We start from the raw sequence: 16224 nt of genomic DNA, 5'->3' as shown, positions 1-16224 counted from the left end.
TACTGATGCTTTTAAGTAGCTTTTACTTTAAGCACAATGCAGGCAGCGCTGCTTGTAGTGCACTATTGTCACACTCTCAAACCCTGACTAGCACAATAAAAACTGAAGACCACCCAGAGCTTTCATACAACTACCAGTGCTGCTTCATAAGAGAGTGTTCACAGAAGACTCCTCCTCACACAAATAGGCCACGAGGGGTTGAATCACCTCACTAAAATTACAGATTGTTCTTAAAAGAGATGGATTTCTAAATACTCCCAGAGTTATTTGGAATATGTGGAGAGCTCTTTGGTCCAGAAATTCAGTTGTGGAAAAATATAAAATCAGATTTGAAGATTTATAGCACTATGCAGCTGTATTTGGGTCTAAAAAACATCCATAACTTCCTGACTGTATGTGAAAAAGGGGGTTTTTGGACAGAGAAGGTTAAATCAAAGTGCCCTGTTTAGACCTGTATGCCTGCAAGCACCTGTACAAACCTAGAGTAGCAATCAGCATAACAGCAAGTCCCCCAGCTCTCAGAATTTTCAGCACACTTTTCATCCCATGGAACCTTATAATATGGCTAAAATTCATAAATTTGGGGAGAAAAACTTTCACATTTTATATACAGGAACTAAGCAGTAGTAAAATAGCATTAAGATTTCTTATTACATTTCTAAGTATTGCTCCAATTAATTAATCCATTATCTGCTCAATAATTAGTATTATTTGTCCAATTTCACACACTTTAGCAGCTCTATCTGAATGCAAATCCACAGCCAGCCCCTCAGTTACAGTAACCGACAACAGCACACTGCTCAACTCAACAAGCACAAATGTATCACATCTGCTTGAACACCAATTCTTAGAAACTAATTGCCATAAAGGTATTTTACATTAAACAAGTTTTTCCATGTATTGCATATAATTCAAAACTCTGAATCACTACGAGTAAAAGGTTACACCAGAAACACTTAATTATGCAAACAGAGAATCCAGCTGTGAATTGACTCAACAGTTTTCAACATTTTTCTCACAAATTTACAGATCAAACCAACCAGCCTTCAAATTTCTAAACAAACGCCCACCTATAAACTAGAGGACATCTGAAACGCTACAAAAACATCAGGAAAGAAAAAAGAGAAGACAGGAAGGTCATTCCAAAGCCTGACTCATAGTTTTTGCATGCCTAAGGTTAGCAGTACTCATGCTGTGGTTGCACAGTCATTTAAACCCAGAATAAAGCCCTGCTCCCCCCACCACAAATGATCCTGCCCTTCCCTGTGGTGCACCCGCATTCAGGCGGCTCTGCTGTCAGCCTGACCAAGGAACACATCCAGCCTAAAGGGAGAACAAACCATTGGAGACTTGACCCGTGTCCAGCCCCTGAGCAGCCACTGCTGCCAAGGAACAGGACACCCAGAGGCTGACAAGGGGCCAGAAGGTGATGGACTGCAGGAGCAGAGCGGACCCGAGCGAGATGTTGGTGTGACTTGTTGAGGATTTTATAGTGTCTGTGCAACCTCAACTCAAGGGTATCAATATGAACATGTGCTTTGGTGGCCCCTGAACTAGACCAGAGCAGATGTTAACAAACACTCAAGCTGAAAAGATTTCTGTCAGTTTTCTGAACTACCCAGTGTGCTCAGACACCACTGCAGTGCAAGGCTTATGTTTGAGGCACTCCTAAATACACAGCCTTGTTATGGTGGTGGTTCTGTAGGCACTGGCTCTGAACTGATTGTTTCAGCCCAGGAGGAGGCTCACATTGCACAGTCAGCAGTGGGAAGCTGTCAGGCTACATCTGGTTTCCACAAGAGAGAGCAGCTCCTCCTCCCTAGGAGCTGAGAGTTCTTCCTGAGCTAAACTCTGCCCTTTAACAGACCAGCTGGGCACTGCTCACACTGTAGTCACATTAATATCCACTGAAAAATATGAACTTCCTGTAAAGATCAGTTACATCTCAGTGCAAGTTTCAAAGTTAAAGATTATGCTTTAAGGGGAAGATTACACATTAACAATTACTTTTGTCTGTTTCCACCCCCTCCAGCAAATCTCTGATTACAAGCTGCATTTTGGCACACACCTTCAACACACTCCTCCTTCCCCTGTCTCCCCAGCTAAAGATGGGGTGATCAAAGAAATTTTTCCTTTGGTTTCAAGCATGAAATTTGACTTTCTACAACCTACACAACAGCACATCCTGCACTGTATATCATACAAGTACCAACAAATACACTTTTAATATCTGCTTTTAACCATAATCTGTGAAACTTGAGAATCACTAAAATATTTACAAGATGCCTGTTTATATGCAAAGTATAGAAAAGAGGGTTTGCATCTTGGGGGGGGAAGAGAGATGGAAAGAAAAAGGTTCAACATTCCTTAGAAGTCCCCAAACCAGTGCAATGGAGTGTGCAAGATTAAACGAGCTTTCCTTGAAAACTGAGGTGAGCAAACCTACAAGTGGAAATTCCATTAAAAAAAATAAATAGCATCCATATAGAAGGTATATCTAAGGACTACACTAGTTAAATCTTTGTTTTCTTCATCAGAATAATATGTTAATTGTATGGTGGAAACCATGTCCACTGCATGTTAGCACATGAAATGGACACACTGCTGCCGAAACACTTTCATTTATATTTTTAATAAGATCAAATTTATCTCAGTTTTCACGGAAAACTCACGCAATCATTAATCTAACTCTACAGAACAACAAAGCTATGACTGAGTACTTTCAAAGATCATTACCCCATGACACCATCTAAACCTAAGGCTCACTTGTGTCCTTTGAATGCAACAGGAACTTTGACCTTCAGTGAAGCAAGAGCAGCTACATCAGGGTTAACCAGCAGGTAGGAGAGAATCTCCACCCCAGGATGGTATGCCCACAAATCTGGTACTACAGGAGGATTTGCCCACCACATGCATTTGGCTGCCAGGGGAGATGCAACATACTGCAGCATGAAAGACCAGGCAGATGAAGGTCCCTTGCAGACTACAGCATCAGAAGTCCCAAATAAGATGTTATAAATCAGTCATGTCACCAACCCTGTGGGACACCACAAAGCCCATAGCCACTGTTGCTTTGTTAGACATAAGGGAGAAAAGGAAGATGTCTCCTCAGCCCTGCAGGTACCTCATTTTGAATTGTCTGACAGGAAAATGTGTTTTTATTTACTGCCGCCAGTGTGTGCAGACCAGAGGAGGTACATACTCATTCAAATAGGTTATGCAGTGGTCAGGGCTATTTCTTCTGTCACAGTTCCAGAGAGGTGGAAAACCAAGGCTTTCATACACACAGATCCACCCGAGATTTCCCTTTAGGGCAAACAGATCCTGCTTGATCTAAAGGCAAGTAGCTACAAGAAAGTCATAGACATTTCCCCGAAGACAAATGGCAGTTGTGAACTGTGAACATCTGACTCTCCCATGGCAAGAGTGCTGCGGTGCTCCTTCCAGTCACTGTAGCTTGAGGGTCTCACAGGAGTGTCTCATCAACCAGTGATCAACAGAGTCACAAACATAAACGGATGCCTCTATACCATCAACTTGGTGGAGCACAGCATTTGTACGTGCAGTTAAACCCTGTGTTCTCCACCTGCCATACACACTAGTTTATTCCAGGAGCCTGCTAGGGAATGTGCCAAGGATCCAGATTGCATTAAATCAAGAGGGGGTCATAGAAACAGGCACATTTGGCTCCAACATAACAATGGTTGTGCAAAACTTCCTCAGTGTTGTACATCTAGTAATTTACAGATAAAAACCCCTCAAACCTCCCAGCTTTTTTTTTTTTTTTTTTATCATTAGTTGGATTTTCTAGCTTTTGTATGAGACAGTAATAGAGTTGCAGTTGTACTGCACAAATTCCTTTGGGAATGAGCTCTGAAACTTCCTCTAATGCTGTTCAGTTTAACTGTTCCCATAGATAACGTGTAGTTACAGTAACATTTACTTCTTCTCACTATTCAGGAAGTGTTGCTAAAGGTCTGTCTAGATAGTCTTATGTGCCCTCTGAGTACTTCAATACTAAGTACCAAAAACTTGGGCACATATTTGGTCTACATTTTTACTTTTCACTATTATCTGTAATTTTCTCACTGCCAAGAAGCTACAATATACTCGTATGATCTTATTGAGTTCCTAATGCCAAGACCTAGTATCTCTACAAAATTAGTTCCGCTAATTCACCTGGGGGTTTCCTTCTCCCTATGGCTCCACGCAATAGGAACCTCTTCTGTAGATGACTGAAAATATATTCAACAATGCTTTTACGGAAGTAAACTCCAAAACTTTTTAAGAACATTCACAATTGTCATTATCAAAGAAAATTACGCTTATCTTTATCCTTCTTAGATGTATCAAGCAGACCTGCAAGATGAAATCTTTCAGACACAAGGTACTAATCCTAACACCTGCAACAGTCAACCAATGTGTGGGAAATGGGCATTTCCTCACACCACATTAAAATTAAACAACTCTTAAGGGGGGGGGGGGAGGGGAGGGGATACAAAATAAAAATTAAAGTCATGTAAAGTTACAAGCTGATCCTCAAAACAGTTAATCACTGCTGCAGATGTATTTTTCAGCCTTTAAGAGAACATGGTGTCTATGCTGTATGCACACTTTCTCCTCCCTGTCTATGCTAAGGTTCCTATGTTCATGCAATGGGAAAACATTGCTCTTTACACTGAATCTAAGGAAGGTAAGGAGAAATACTTAGAAGAATGTCTTAAAATTTGCTTTCCAAAAAGTAGATATTGCCCATAAAGTACATCAGCTCTGGTACCTAAAAATGTCCACATTCTTTTCAAAGTGCTTTTAAAAGACAAAGTTAACAACGTGCTCCAAGGTTTGTTTCTAAAGGTATTATATGGCGAGGCAGGACAAGTGACCAAAAACTGCGTTTGCCTATTAACTAGAAAAACACACTGAAATGTACTCTGGAAGGTAATTTCGAGGATTGCGTGTGACCTGCTCAGCAAAGAGCCGATGTCTTCACCTCTTACTTGCAGTGGTCATTAGCACCATCCCTGCCTCTTTCCTGTTTGAACCATCTGTTCATTCCCTCGGGGGAAAAAAAAGAAAAAAAAAAAAGTACGGGGGTGGGATAAACATAAGTGGAAAATGTGGGCAGTTGGCAGCGTGCTGCATCACTGTTTGCCCATATGCTAACTCATTATATTAACATTCCTATTTCAGGGCAAGAACAACTAGCTCCGAGTTTCCTTCCTGCTGAATGTTAAAGCTTCCCCTATTCACTGTGCTACATTTAAACGGATATGAAGAAATCTTAGTGAAGTAGGTAAACGGGGGAAGAGTGTGGTTTGTATCACATCAATTTGTGATCTTGTGCTAGCGCTGAGCCGGTACAGAGAATTCATAAAAGAAAGGAAATTCCTCCTAATACTGAGTTAATGGCTGGGAGTAAAGTGATACCGTGAAATCCAGCTCCCTCTCACTTGTCATGAAAGCATCCCCAATAAAGTAATGCGTGGGAATATATTACCCTGTTTTAACCCACACAGTCACACATGCACGCTAAAAGGGATCCAGAGATGACAGGCAGAGACACGTTACAGTTTGAGCCCCTTGTCCTGACCACTGTCGTTCACAGGGGATGTAGAGGATGGTCAACTTACCCCGGTAACTGTTCCCAGGCTTGTAAAATTCTGGGTCGCCCTCCACCCTGAGGCTAAATTCATTGTACCCTTCCCTCCTGGTGCCTTGGGCTCGCAGGATGCGACTGCAATATCCCTCGGATTTCGCGGCTTTCTCCAAGGTTTCGTCAGAAAAGCCCTTCGCCACCAAGGGGAAAGTCAACGCCAGAAGCCGCAGGGCGAGAGGCTGCAGATGCGCTCCCATCCTCGGCGCTTCGCACAACTTTTGATCGGCGGGGCGGCGGCGGCGGCGCCCGCAAGGGGGGAGGCCAGGACCGGCACGGCGGGCAGCGCGGGCCGGACGGGCTCGGGCAGCCCCAGCCGGCAGCGGCCCCCAGCGTGAAGCTGCCGGGTCGGAGGGACAGGCTGAGAGGCTGCAGGGGAGAGGGAGGGGAAAAGCAGGGAGGGGGCAGAGAGGGAGGGGAGAGGGAGTGGAGGAGGAGGTACGTCTGATCTTGCCCAGAGCCCGAAGTGAAGTGCTGGTTTGTTTCAGAGCGTGTGATTAGCGGCTCGGCAGTGTTTATTTAGCCTAGCTGAATTCACTGGGTTCGGCGGAGGAGCGGAGCAGGGGGGACGCTGCTGTCTCCCAGACATCCAGCGGGAGAAAGGCTGCCACTCCACTCGGGCTGAGCCCTCAGACCTGAAATTAATCACCCACATTCATGCCACTGTCTATAGTTACTGCAGGGATAACAAGCGCCGAAGAATTTCCCAACACTCTTCCACTCCCCCATCTCTCTCCAAACCAGCAGACTTGATAAATATTATCAACTAAATCAGTGCAGATGGACCGAGACAACAGCTTGCTCTCTATGCGTTCGACAAGCAAGGACCATCGACTGCAGCTTCTCAGGGGTAAGCATCTCAGCGCCACAGAGGAGAAAGATGCAGAGAGATGGATGTGCCAGAAACATGAGATGTTTTTCCTACCCCTACCTACAAGCATGCACACCAACGGTGCAGGCTGTGTAAGTGTACCCGTGTGTAGATATACCTGTGTTTATGTAAGTGTGCCTGCAAGCACACCATCTACACACAACAGCTGAGAACAAAGTTCACCTCAATGAACATGGGAGATATTAAAAAAACCCAGACAGATGCAAACAGGGTTAAATAAGGAGGGAGCAGGTCTCATTGTTTTGCCTTAATACAAGTCATGCTGACACATAATGACTTCTTTAAAGCCACAAAAGGAGTTTATGGCAGCGGAAAACACATCAACCTAGACAGCCCAGGATTCCCAAGGCTTCAATCCCTAGGTGCTGCTCTTCTCTCCCTTTCTCCACTGTTTTATAAGTGGAAAAGAAAGTTGGAAAGGTATGTCCTCCATCAGGACCTGGATACTTTCAGGATGCCAGGTGTACAAGAAGGCACAAACCCCTTTTTAGTCTCCATCTCTGGAAGTATCATAGGGTTGAATTGGGTTAGGGTTGGAAAGGACCTTAAGATCGTCTAGTTCCAAACCCCTGCCACAGGCCAGGGCACCTTGCCACCTAGACCATGTTGCCCGAGGCTCTGTCCAACCTTGCCTTGAACAGTGTAGCAGAGTGAAAAATGCAATGCATTTAAGCACAACTTCCTTGGAAATACGGGAAATAGGAAGCAGCTTCAAATTCTCTTGGTGCTAAGGCATTTGTTAGTATCAGATTTGTAAGATTTTGGGTTCCAAACACCCCACTGGAAGTCGTTTAGCAACAGCCTAGTGCTATGTGCCAAATAAAGGTGGTGCTCCCGGTTTCTGTTAGGACACCGAACATTTTACTTTCTGGAAGGACACTCACCAAGAGCTTTGCTACTGTAAGCTTGTCTGTAAAAATGTAAAATATAAACAAAAATATAAAGAATATAAACCAGTAGACCTTCAAAACATATGTTTAGTAATGACAAAGTTAAAAGCTAAATTCTTATCCACCTGTTAGTGTATATTTAGTTGCACAGTTCTGAAAATCATGTTCATTTAGGTAATTAAGTGACTACAGTTCAGCCATGTTATTGACTCTTGCTTATCATTTGACTGCTATGTTCACCTCATTCATTTTATGAGAACAAGGTGCACTTTATCCAGGTCCTTCAGTCAAATTTATTAGTGAAGGAAAGCAAACTAATACACAACTGAAAATGACAACTATAACCATACTGGTGTAAGATGCCTGTGATTCACTCTCCGTAATAGACTTCTCATGTCTTTTGCTGAGATTGATTAAAAGCAATTACCTGACTGAAGTGTTCACACTGAGAACCGCACACAGTCCTGCACAATCCACCTTTGTTCCAAGCCAGAGCTCTGGGTTCCAACTCAAAGTTCCTCCGAGCATTTTGGTTTGAGTCCTTTTCACAATTTTCAGCGTTTTATATGGTACCAAACTAATTAAAAGTTAACTAATTCATCAGCATCAATTGACTCTTTAAATTTAAAATAGATTCTATATCTTTTACTTTTTTTATCCCTGAATTGGCTTGGCCTGTTTCTTCTATTTTCTTTTTTGTTAAAAGCTAAGGTGCTGGAAAGTTTCCTAGCAAGGTATAATACAGTGTGTCTTGTTGAAATTGAACGCCTCAACTCAGCAACTGATACAGATAAATTAACTTGTGCTGCCTACAACCGTGAAATAAGTAATTTGTCGCAGAGCCGGTTTAGAAGCTGGGCGATGTCATTAAGCATGGGCATCCTCAGGGTTTTCTATTTGTTCTACTAATTAGTGTGTGCTTGCCTAAAGCATCCAGCATGATGTATCAGTCAAAGACACATGCAAAGTGATGAATCCAGCCATCCATGGCAAATTTAACACCACAAGCTTCGTATCTTAGAGATTGCAGTGCTGCTTTTCTTTGTGGGATGAATCAAGTTGCTGTCCACAACTATTAGGCATCATAACCATTATGGGGTAATATTGCATATGATGAAGCTGTGATGGCTGGAGGATACTCTCTCCCCTCCCCTCACAAAGTGGGCTTTCTTAACAAATAAAAGCATTTCACAAGATCTGCAGTCTGTCTTACTTTTGTTTCTCTAATAAGGACCTCATTTTTAACTGCCATTTTATAAAACTGCATTAACTAGTGCAGAGTGTCCCTACATTGACTGGAAGATATCGTAAGTGGCATTTTAAAAGTTCTCTTTCCTTCTACTTCTGCGATTTCAAATAGCTATCTGAAGTATTGGGAATTACGTATGAGGTGATATGTGCAATGCAATGCTTGGCTATGCAACACCTAATTTTAAGGCCCCAGTCCTGAAGGTAAACCAGGGCCTCAGGCTAATGTCTAAAATGATTACAAGATTATCTGACCCCTTAGAAGAGTCAGTTCACTGAGCTGACGCCCACAAAACCAGCCAATGAGAAATAAAGGTGACAGGTGCTCTAGATCTCACAGCCATCAAGTGCTCCATAACTTTACTGGGCTGTACAAGTCACTTCCCAAACCCACGAGCTAGAAGCTTAAGCCCAGCTTTAATATATAAATGTAGTAATAATGAGGGGAATTCATCACTTTTAAAAGATGACTGGCAAGAGTGATGCCTATGCTTTGACACAAGAGCTGGAGATTAAATTATCATTTAGGATGTCAGAGAGACATGGGTTTCAATTCCTTGCTTTGCTTGCAAGTTCTTATATCCTCACCTCTCACTTCTTAGAAAGCTTGTAACTGTGAAGCTCTAGGTCTTCTAGAGACACCGTCAGTTCCTCATGGAAATGGGAGACCTCTAAAGTTGAGCCAAAGCTCAAATGAACAAGATGCATTTTCTGGAGACTGAGAGGAGCCTTCTCTTCCTCAGAAAGCAATAATTGTATTGGGATCAAAAGCAATTCAGGGTTTGGGTGATCACTCATTGTTCGAAGTTTGAAGTAAGGGCATTCTCAATACTAAGTAAGTAATACTAATACTAACTAAATACAAAGTAAGAGTGCATGAGATGACTGGTAAATAACGCTTCAAAACATTCTACAGTAAATCTTTGGTGATTGGGAGGGTAAGCAGGGAATTTGAGGATTGCATTTTCAAATAAGCCTATCCCATTTTTAGACCTTTATGTCAGACTATAGCTCTAGCTATTCATCTAATTTGTATCTCTGTTTCCTTTCCCACTCCCCCAGCGGTCACAGTCCATTTTCTCAAACAAGACAGAAACTTCTTCTATTGATTTAAATCGAAAATACCACCATTGCCTCTACAATTCCCCTCTATCTACAGTAGGAACGAGTCTTTTCTAATGCAGATTGGTCCATCCTGTCTTTGAAGCCTGTACAGTAAAAAGATTTGGAGACGCTCTTTAAGGTCCCTTCCAACCCAAGGATTCTATGATATTTGTTGTCCTATTAGACAAAGGAAAGGGCTTGGGAGGCACTTTAGATGATCTATTATGGCTCTGTAGCACTGTTTTCAGCTTCCTTTCTCATAAGAATATAAGTAGTGAAAAGTAATGACAGTAAATGTTTGCAGAGGTCTGTTCACCATTTAATACTACTGTCAGTCAATGTAATACATCTCCAATATTAAACTTCCTAGTAGCTCAGTTACATTTGCCTGATCATTCGTGCATGTCTTCGGCATATTTTTATAGTGACAATACAGAAAAGTTTTCACTGCTAATACTAATTTCATGTCTAATTTTATAGAAATATTTGGTTCTTGACAGGATGAGAATAGTATCATACATTTACTAGAGAAATACTGCAATGCTGAAACAGAAGGAGAGAAGCCCAGTTAAGGTTCCTTTTGTGCTTAACTGGGGCAAAAACTGAATGAAGCTGAAAAACCATGGGACAAGACATATGTTTAAGAGAGCACAGAGCCTGCAAAAGATCTAGAAAAGTCTTGCCAGCTCTCTGGGTACCACAGGCAGAGCAGGAATTAATGTAAAGCTGTTCTTGAATGGATCTTTCAAGTTGAGATGTTGACAGAAATTCATCTTCCACCCTCAGTCTATTTTGGGGAGGAGGTTTGCTGAGGAAAGACCCTGCTTCTTGGAACGTTTAAACTCAGGATCCCTTCCAATACCAGAGAGTAAACATGTTCTTAAAATATCTCTCCCTTTATCCCACACAGTGACTCAAAAGCTATCGTGGGAATGCCTGAAAACTCCAAAGAGTGGATTAAATAGAACCAGCTTCTCCAAGCCCAGCATGAGGCTTTTTATCCTTAAGGAAAATACATTGACATAAAACTGGAGTACCAGCAATTTCTAGGTCACATCTCATCCAGCTATGCCTAATTGTCTCCCCCACCAGTTGCTGCCTTTAGGAACATCCCAGTTCGCATGGTGGGCGTGGAGGGGGCGTGCTCCTTGGTGTTCCCCTCTAGTGCTTGTGCCATCCACCCCCCCTGCTGCACCTCTTCCAGGTGCTCACCACTGCTGGTCCCACCATCACTATGTCCACGGGCACCTAGGCCGTAAGCTTTTAGCTCAGAATAAAAGTTTAACTCTAAAGCAAAACAAAACAAAAAAACCCTAAATAAAAAAAAATTCATCTATGCTCTTTCCAAACTAAGCCACACAACATGTCTACAAGGGTTTGTGTTAATTTAGAACACTAATCCCAACCCAAAAGATATCAGCATCTTGGCAATTTGTTCAATATACTGATTTTACATGTTTGCTGGTTGTCTTGCATCAGCCTTGACCTTAGTCCCTCTAACTTGACTGAATCTGGCTAAAATATTAATGAATACTAATCAAACTGAATTCTGCTATTCAGCACGTTTGCCATTTACAGATATCTACTCAGTGCTTGCTTATCACTGTATCTTAGTATTTGAATTGCTCAACACTGTAGATACGTTATTGCTCTGACTTCCTCACCCTGAGTTTTTATTCCTCTAAGGTATGTGATACATGATAAAGCTCCCCTTTTTTTCAGTAGCTCATCTATGAAAGTTGTAAGGAGCTTTCAAGAACGGCTAGGATAAAAATTCAGGACAAGCATTAATATAAATTCAATTTTGTATACAGAACAACTTTTTTTACCAATCCCTGGGCTGCACCTTTTTCCATTAAGAAAATAAAAGACATCTGGACAAACCATTTATAAAAACATTCACCAAGCTCTATATATACCTATTCAATCAAGCAATCAATCCATCCTCCTCTTTAAAAAGCATTTTTTTATGATAAACAATCAAGGCTTCAATCAACTGATAAGAATAGGACTTAATTACATACTTGCTCAGATTACTGTAACAATTACATTGTAAAAGTGAAGAGAAAATGCTCCTTGTGAAATAACACATCCTATTAACACAAAAGATTCAAAACCAAGAATTACATCACCTTCAAAGACACACACAACCCCTGTCTAAAACAACCACCAAAAAACTCCAACCAAGCAGGTAGGGGAAGGATGAAGAATTCTTTGGGATTTCTGGTGTTGACCATGAAATCAAGACAGTAGAAACCAGAGGAAAACTTAAGTATGAGGTGATGCCATCAGTGACATAACTCACTGACACCTCTGCAAGCTGGCACTATAATTCAAGAACACAAATGTTTGCAATATAGAACCATTTCCCAAAGCAATGTTTTTTACAACCACCTCCTGCTACCTGTTATGCATTTATTCTGTCTCTATTTTCCTTTTGAATTCAGTAGGCCTTCCTTAAAAAAAAGAAGAATTTTTTTTACTGTAATAGGTTGGACTGATGCTTTTTTTTTCCATCTTTCATTAGATGGGCAGGTTTGTCTGGACTCAGACTCAAGGCCAGGGTGAGACTGCAGGACTAAGAGATTTACACGTCAGAATTCCTTCTGCCACTGAACAGCTGGGCTGAGTCTGAGCTCACATTTCTCTGTAACTCAGCTCCCTATCAGACAGGAGAGCGGAATACATTTGTAAAGCGCTGAGATCTAAAGTTCAAAAAACATAACCTAGGAATAGCTACTAGCTATGTATTATTACTGTATGCAATGGTTAAAGCTCTACAAGTATTGGAAGATAGTTTCAAAGCAGGTTTGGGGCACTGAACGAGGTTTAGAAAGTTTCCCTTCAGTGCATTTTTCCAGTTGACTGTTATGCCAAATGTTGCTGTATATTCATGCAGGTCACTAGAAGTGTAGGCAAAATAGACAGTCACTATCCATGGAATCTCTATGGAGGGATTCTGCAGCTGGGGATGACAGAAAAAAAAACAACAGTTCTCTAACAAAGTTTCTTAAATCTCAGATTCCCAGTTCAAATATTGAAGGAGCTTTCTTTCAGAGATCTACAGACCCATTTCTTTTCATATCAAAGGAGTTTTGTGGCTGCAATTTAGAAAGGAATGTAAGATATCTGACAGCAAATGAGTAAAAAAAAAAATACACATATGAAAAACTTTCAAATGTGTATATTCATATACACAGGGGAAAAAAAACCCGACATGCTAAAAGTTAGCATTTCTTGCTTGGCGAACAGATGGAAGTTCAAACAGCCAAAGGTACTATGCTAACAATGTACCTTGTGAGTTTGGTGTACACATCATCTTATTTTAGTTAAAATCAGGTTAAAATTGCAAGCTGGTAATGCAAAACAGGCTTTGTGCAAGGAAGAAATATATTCTCCCAGAGCAGCTGGCATAGCTGGGAAAAAAAAGAAAAAAAGAAAGAAAAAGACAAGCTTTCAAACACACCTGCTTTCTGCAGGTCTGAAAGCTGTTTCACAAAGCTAAGTGCATGTTCACAGGACTTAGTTAGCAACAGATTCATTAGACTATCTCTGTGAAGAAAGGCAATTGGTACCTAAGTAGTAAAGAGAATGTTAAAGGGAAGGAAGGAGAAAAGTGTCAGGAGGAGGGTCATAACTAGGCGAAAAAGCGATTCATTTTCTAGCCTATAGAATACACAGGAGTTAGTGTGGGAGAATACCAGTGTGTGCCATAAACCAGTGTCTCTACTGAGCTCCTGGAATTTGGTGCTCCATGTTGTGCTACATTTTAGTTTGCTCAGCTCTGGAAAGTATTTTGCAAGTTTACTTATTCTTGATAATTAGATCAGAGATACTGGAAACAAGAACAGTTTTCTGGGGAATGCTTGGAAATGGCAGCTGGGTATCTTGTACTTGAGAGATCCACCCAAAGAGGTTCACCTGGTATACTGGGAGAGAATGTCACTTTCTTTGAGATGCAATCCATTAGTAACGACAAGCACAATGATGACTGAAAGTCTGCCAACAACTTGTATTCTTTTGTATCAGTTTCAGAGGTCAGATCATCTGCTGGAGCAGACAATGACATCTGACAGCCTCCAGACTTCAGCCCTATCTGGAATGTTTCTAGAGAAATCAGAAAAGTTATGAAGATAAACTCTGGTCACTGAAATATGAACACTACTGTAACCCCACCCTCAAAAAGTCTAAATCCAATACAACTGTGAAATATGTCTGTCTGTAGATAGTTTTTTTCTTTAATCACAGGAGCAACAAGGTGGAATGGACTCCTTCAACTACCAAATGCCCTGCCTTCCCCTATCCAAAGCAAAACATGTAGTACAATATTTCATCAAGATCTTCAGTCATTATGTTTTTTCATCATTATTTTGCACTACCATATATGAAAATCAAGCATAGATCACAAGTGTCTAAAATTAATGGCTTTATTCTCCAGGATATTTTTAGAGCACTAGAACACTGAAAATTGTATAAATAAACCCCAAAACCAGAATGGAAGAAAAAAATTACTATAATGAAGATGCAAATGATAAAGAATATGAGATTAAACAGAGAAAAACTTGAACAAAGAACTCCAGAGAGGCTAGTTCTAGGTGTTGTGAGTAAGAGCTGCAGGATGGCATGGGGCATAGTGACATCAAAAGACTAATGGTATAGAAAGGAGTTTTGTGACAATTTCCATAAATCCAATATAGAAAAAGCACACGAGACAAAGCGTCAGTGATTGCAATGCATAAGCTGGAAAAAGCCAAGAACACAAAAGTATCTGGAGACAGCAGTGTACCCTTGGAAAAGTTCCCAGCCCCACGAGAAAATTCAAACCATGACTGATTAAGCTTTTAAAGTGGATATGTACTCAAGAACTTCAGGAATACTTGAAGAAATCAGTCTTCATTTCTTTGACAAAAAATAATGAATGCCACAGACTGTGAATAATGCAAAGCCATAAACTTGATGAGCTGTGCTGGGAGAAGGACATATAACTACAGGGAATTACTTGATCATTAAGTTCAGTCCCCTCTAATTTTAGGCAAAAAGGCAATAGATGCTTTTGATCCCAAACAGCTAAAAAAATCCTATTACATCACTTAGGAATCATCAGAAGCCAAAAACCCTTCCTCAATATTTTGAGAGCAACTTTAAATCAGATACCCAGCACTTCCCTGTTGGTCTGACACGGAGCACGTTTCTTCCTGATGAAATTTTTTTCATTAATTTAATTCATAGTTCAGAGATAAACCTAATAAAATGGTAAAGCTTTAGTTCAAGATGAACATTCAATTTGTAATTCCTGCAGCAGAACTAAACAAGGCATAGGGGGTGAGAAGGAGCAGGACTCGGTTTTAGATGCAGCTAGAGTTCAGTCAAGTTTGATCTGTTGCAGCCATGCAATGGGTACTTGATGAAAGTGCGTTTGTAGTACAAAAAAAAATTTGATAGCACTTTGTGATGTTTTCAAAAATCAAACATTAGAAAGCACAGCAAACAGGCCTGAAAGGGCCTCTTAAATATACCAAAGCAGGTTTATAATTTTCAAAACTATTCGTGATCCATTCATGTCCTCATATACAGGAAAGTGCCTGCTACTTTGGAACTAGTTCGGTTTTTGTCTTGTTCACTGTACCCATCTTATCCTTCTTCAACAGTACTACAGCCTTGTTAGTCATTCTCCATCTTTTACTTGTACAGTTGATTCTTCCCATCTGTCACACTTTCCATGCATCCTTGCCAATTTACATTCTACTTACTTCATATTATTTCTCCAGTTTATTTGGATAATATAAATCTATCAATGCAAGTTTTATTTCTCACTACTACTGTGCTTAGAAACCCTTCTATACTTACATCCAAGAAGTGCAAGTCTGCCATTTTAGATGTTATGTAAGTAAAGCCTATTCTTGAAAAATGTAATGTTGACTGACAAGATCTACAGCTGATAAAATCTTCTACTGGGACAGAAAGCAATGGAATACACAAACCACAAGACAGTAACAGAAGTTTTTGTGTCAAGGTCTCCATAACACAAGAAAAGAAAGAACAGAAGATCATACACAAAATTTGTGAGGTAACAGACTTTACAATACAAAAATGGGTACATGACCTCACTGCAATAGCTGCAGCTAGTACTGCTGCACCTAGTCACTTAGAACAGGTGCTTTTCTTTACTCTTATGATTATCTTCACATTGTATTACAAGGTCATTCATTTTGCTTCCTGTTAGTTTATTTAAAAACTTATTTTGAGGCTTTTAACTCTCCTGATGTACACTATTTCTACAACAAGCCTGGGAGTTTAGCTCTGAATTTCTACCTTGTATTGGCTCTATCATACATTAACACAGCTTTCCTAAACAACATAATTGTTAGGGATCTGGTCCAACCTTACAAGTGAAGTAAATCTGTACTAAAATAAACTTCATAAAATAATGCATGCCC

At 40.7% G+C, this 16224-nt stretch overlaps 1 protein-coding gene across 1 annotated transcript in view; it reads right to left on the bottom strand.

Annotated features, from left to right (window-relative positions):
• Positions 1–5892, bottom strand: part of SPON1 (spondin 1) — a 191289-nt gene extending 185397 nt beyond the window's left edge. The window contains exon 1 of the mRNA XM_061356650.1: positions 5631–5892. Within this exon, the coding sequence (XP_061212634.1) occupies positions 5631–5853 (223 nt within the window). The 5' untranslated portion in view covers positions 5854–5892. The remainder of the gene's footprint in view (positions 1–5630) is intronic.
• Between the last annotated feature and the right edge of the window lie 10332 nt (positions 5893–16224).

The sequence above is a fragment of the Neopsephotus bourkii genome, unplaced genomic scaffold (assembly GCF_033783945.1).
Source record: "Neopsephotus bourkii isolate Nb327-2 ecotype Australia unplaced genomic scaffold, CSIRO-AGI_Nbou_v1 NB_860, whole genome shotgun sequence".
Taxonomy (NCBI): Eukaryota; Metazoa; Chordata; class Aves; order Psittaciformes; family Psittacidae; genus Neopsephotus; species Neopsephotus bourkii.
Note: the sequence above shows the minus strand (reverse complement) of the source record. Positions and strands in the feature narration are given on the sequence as shown.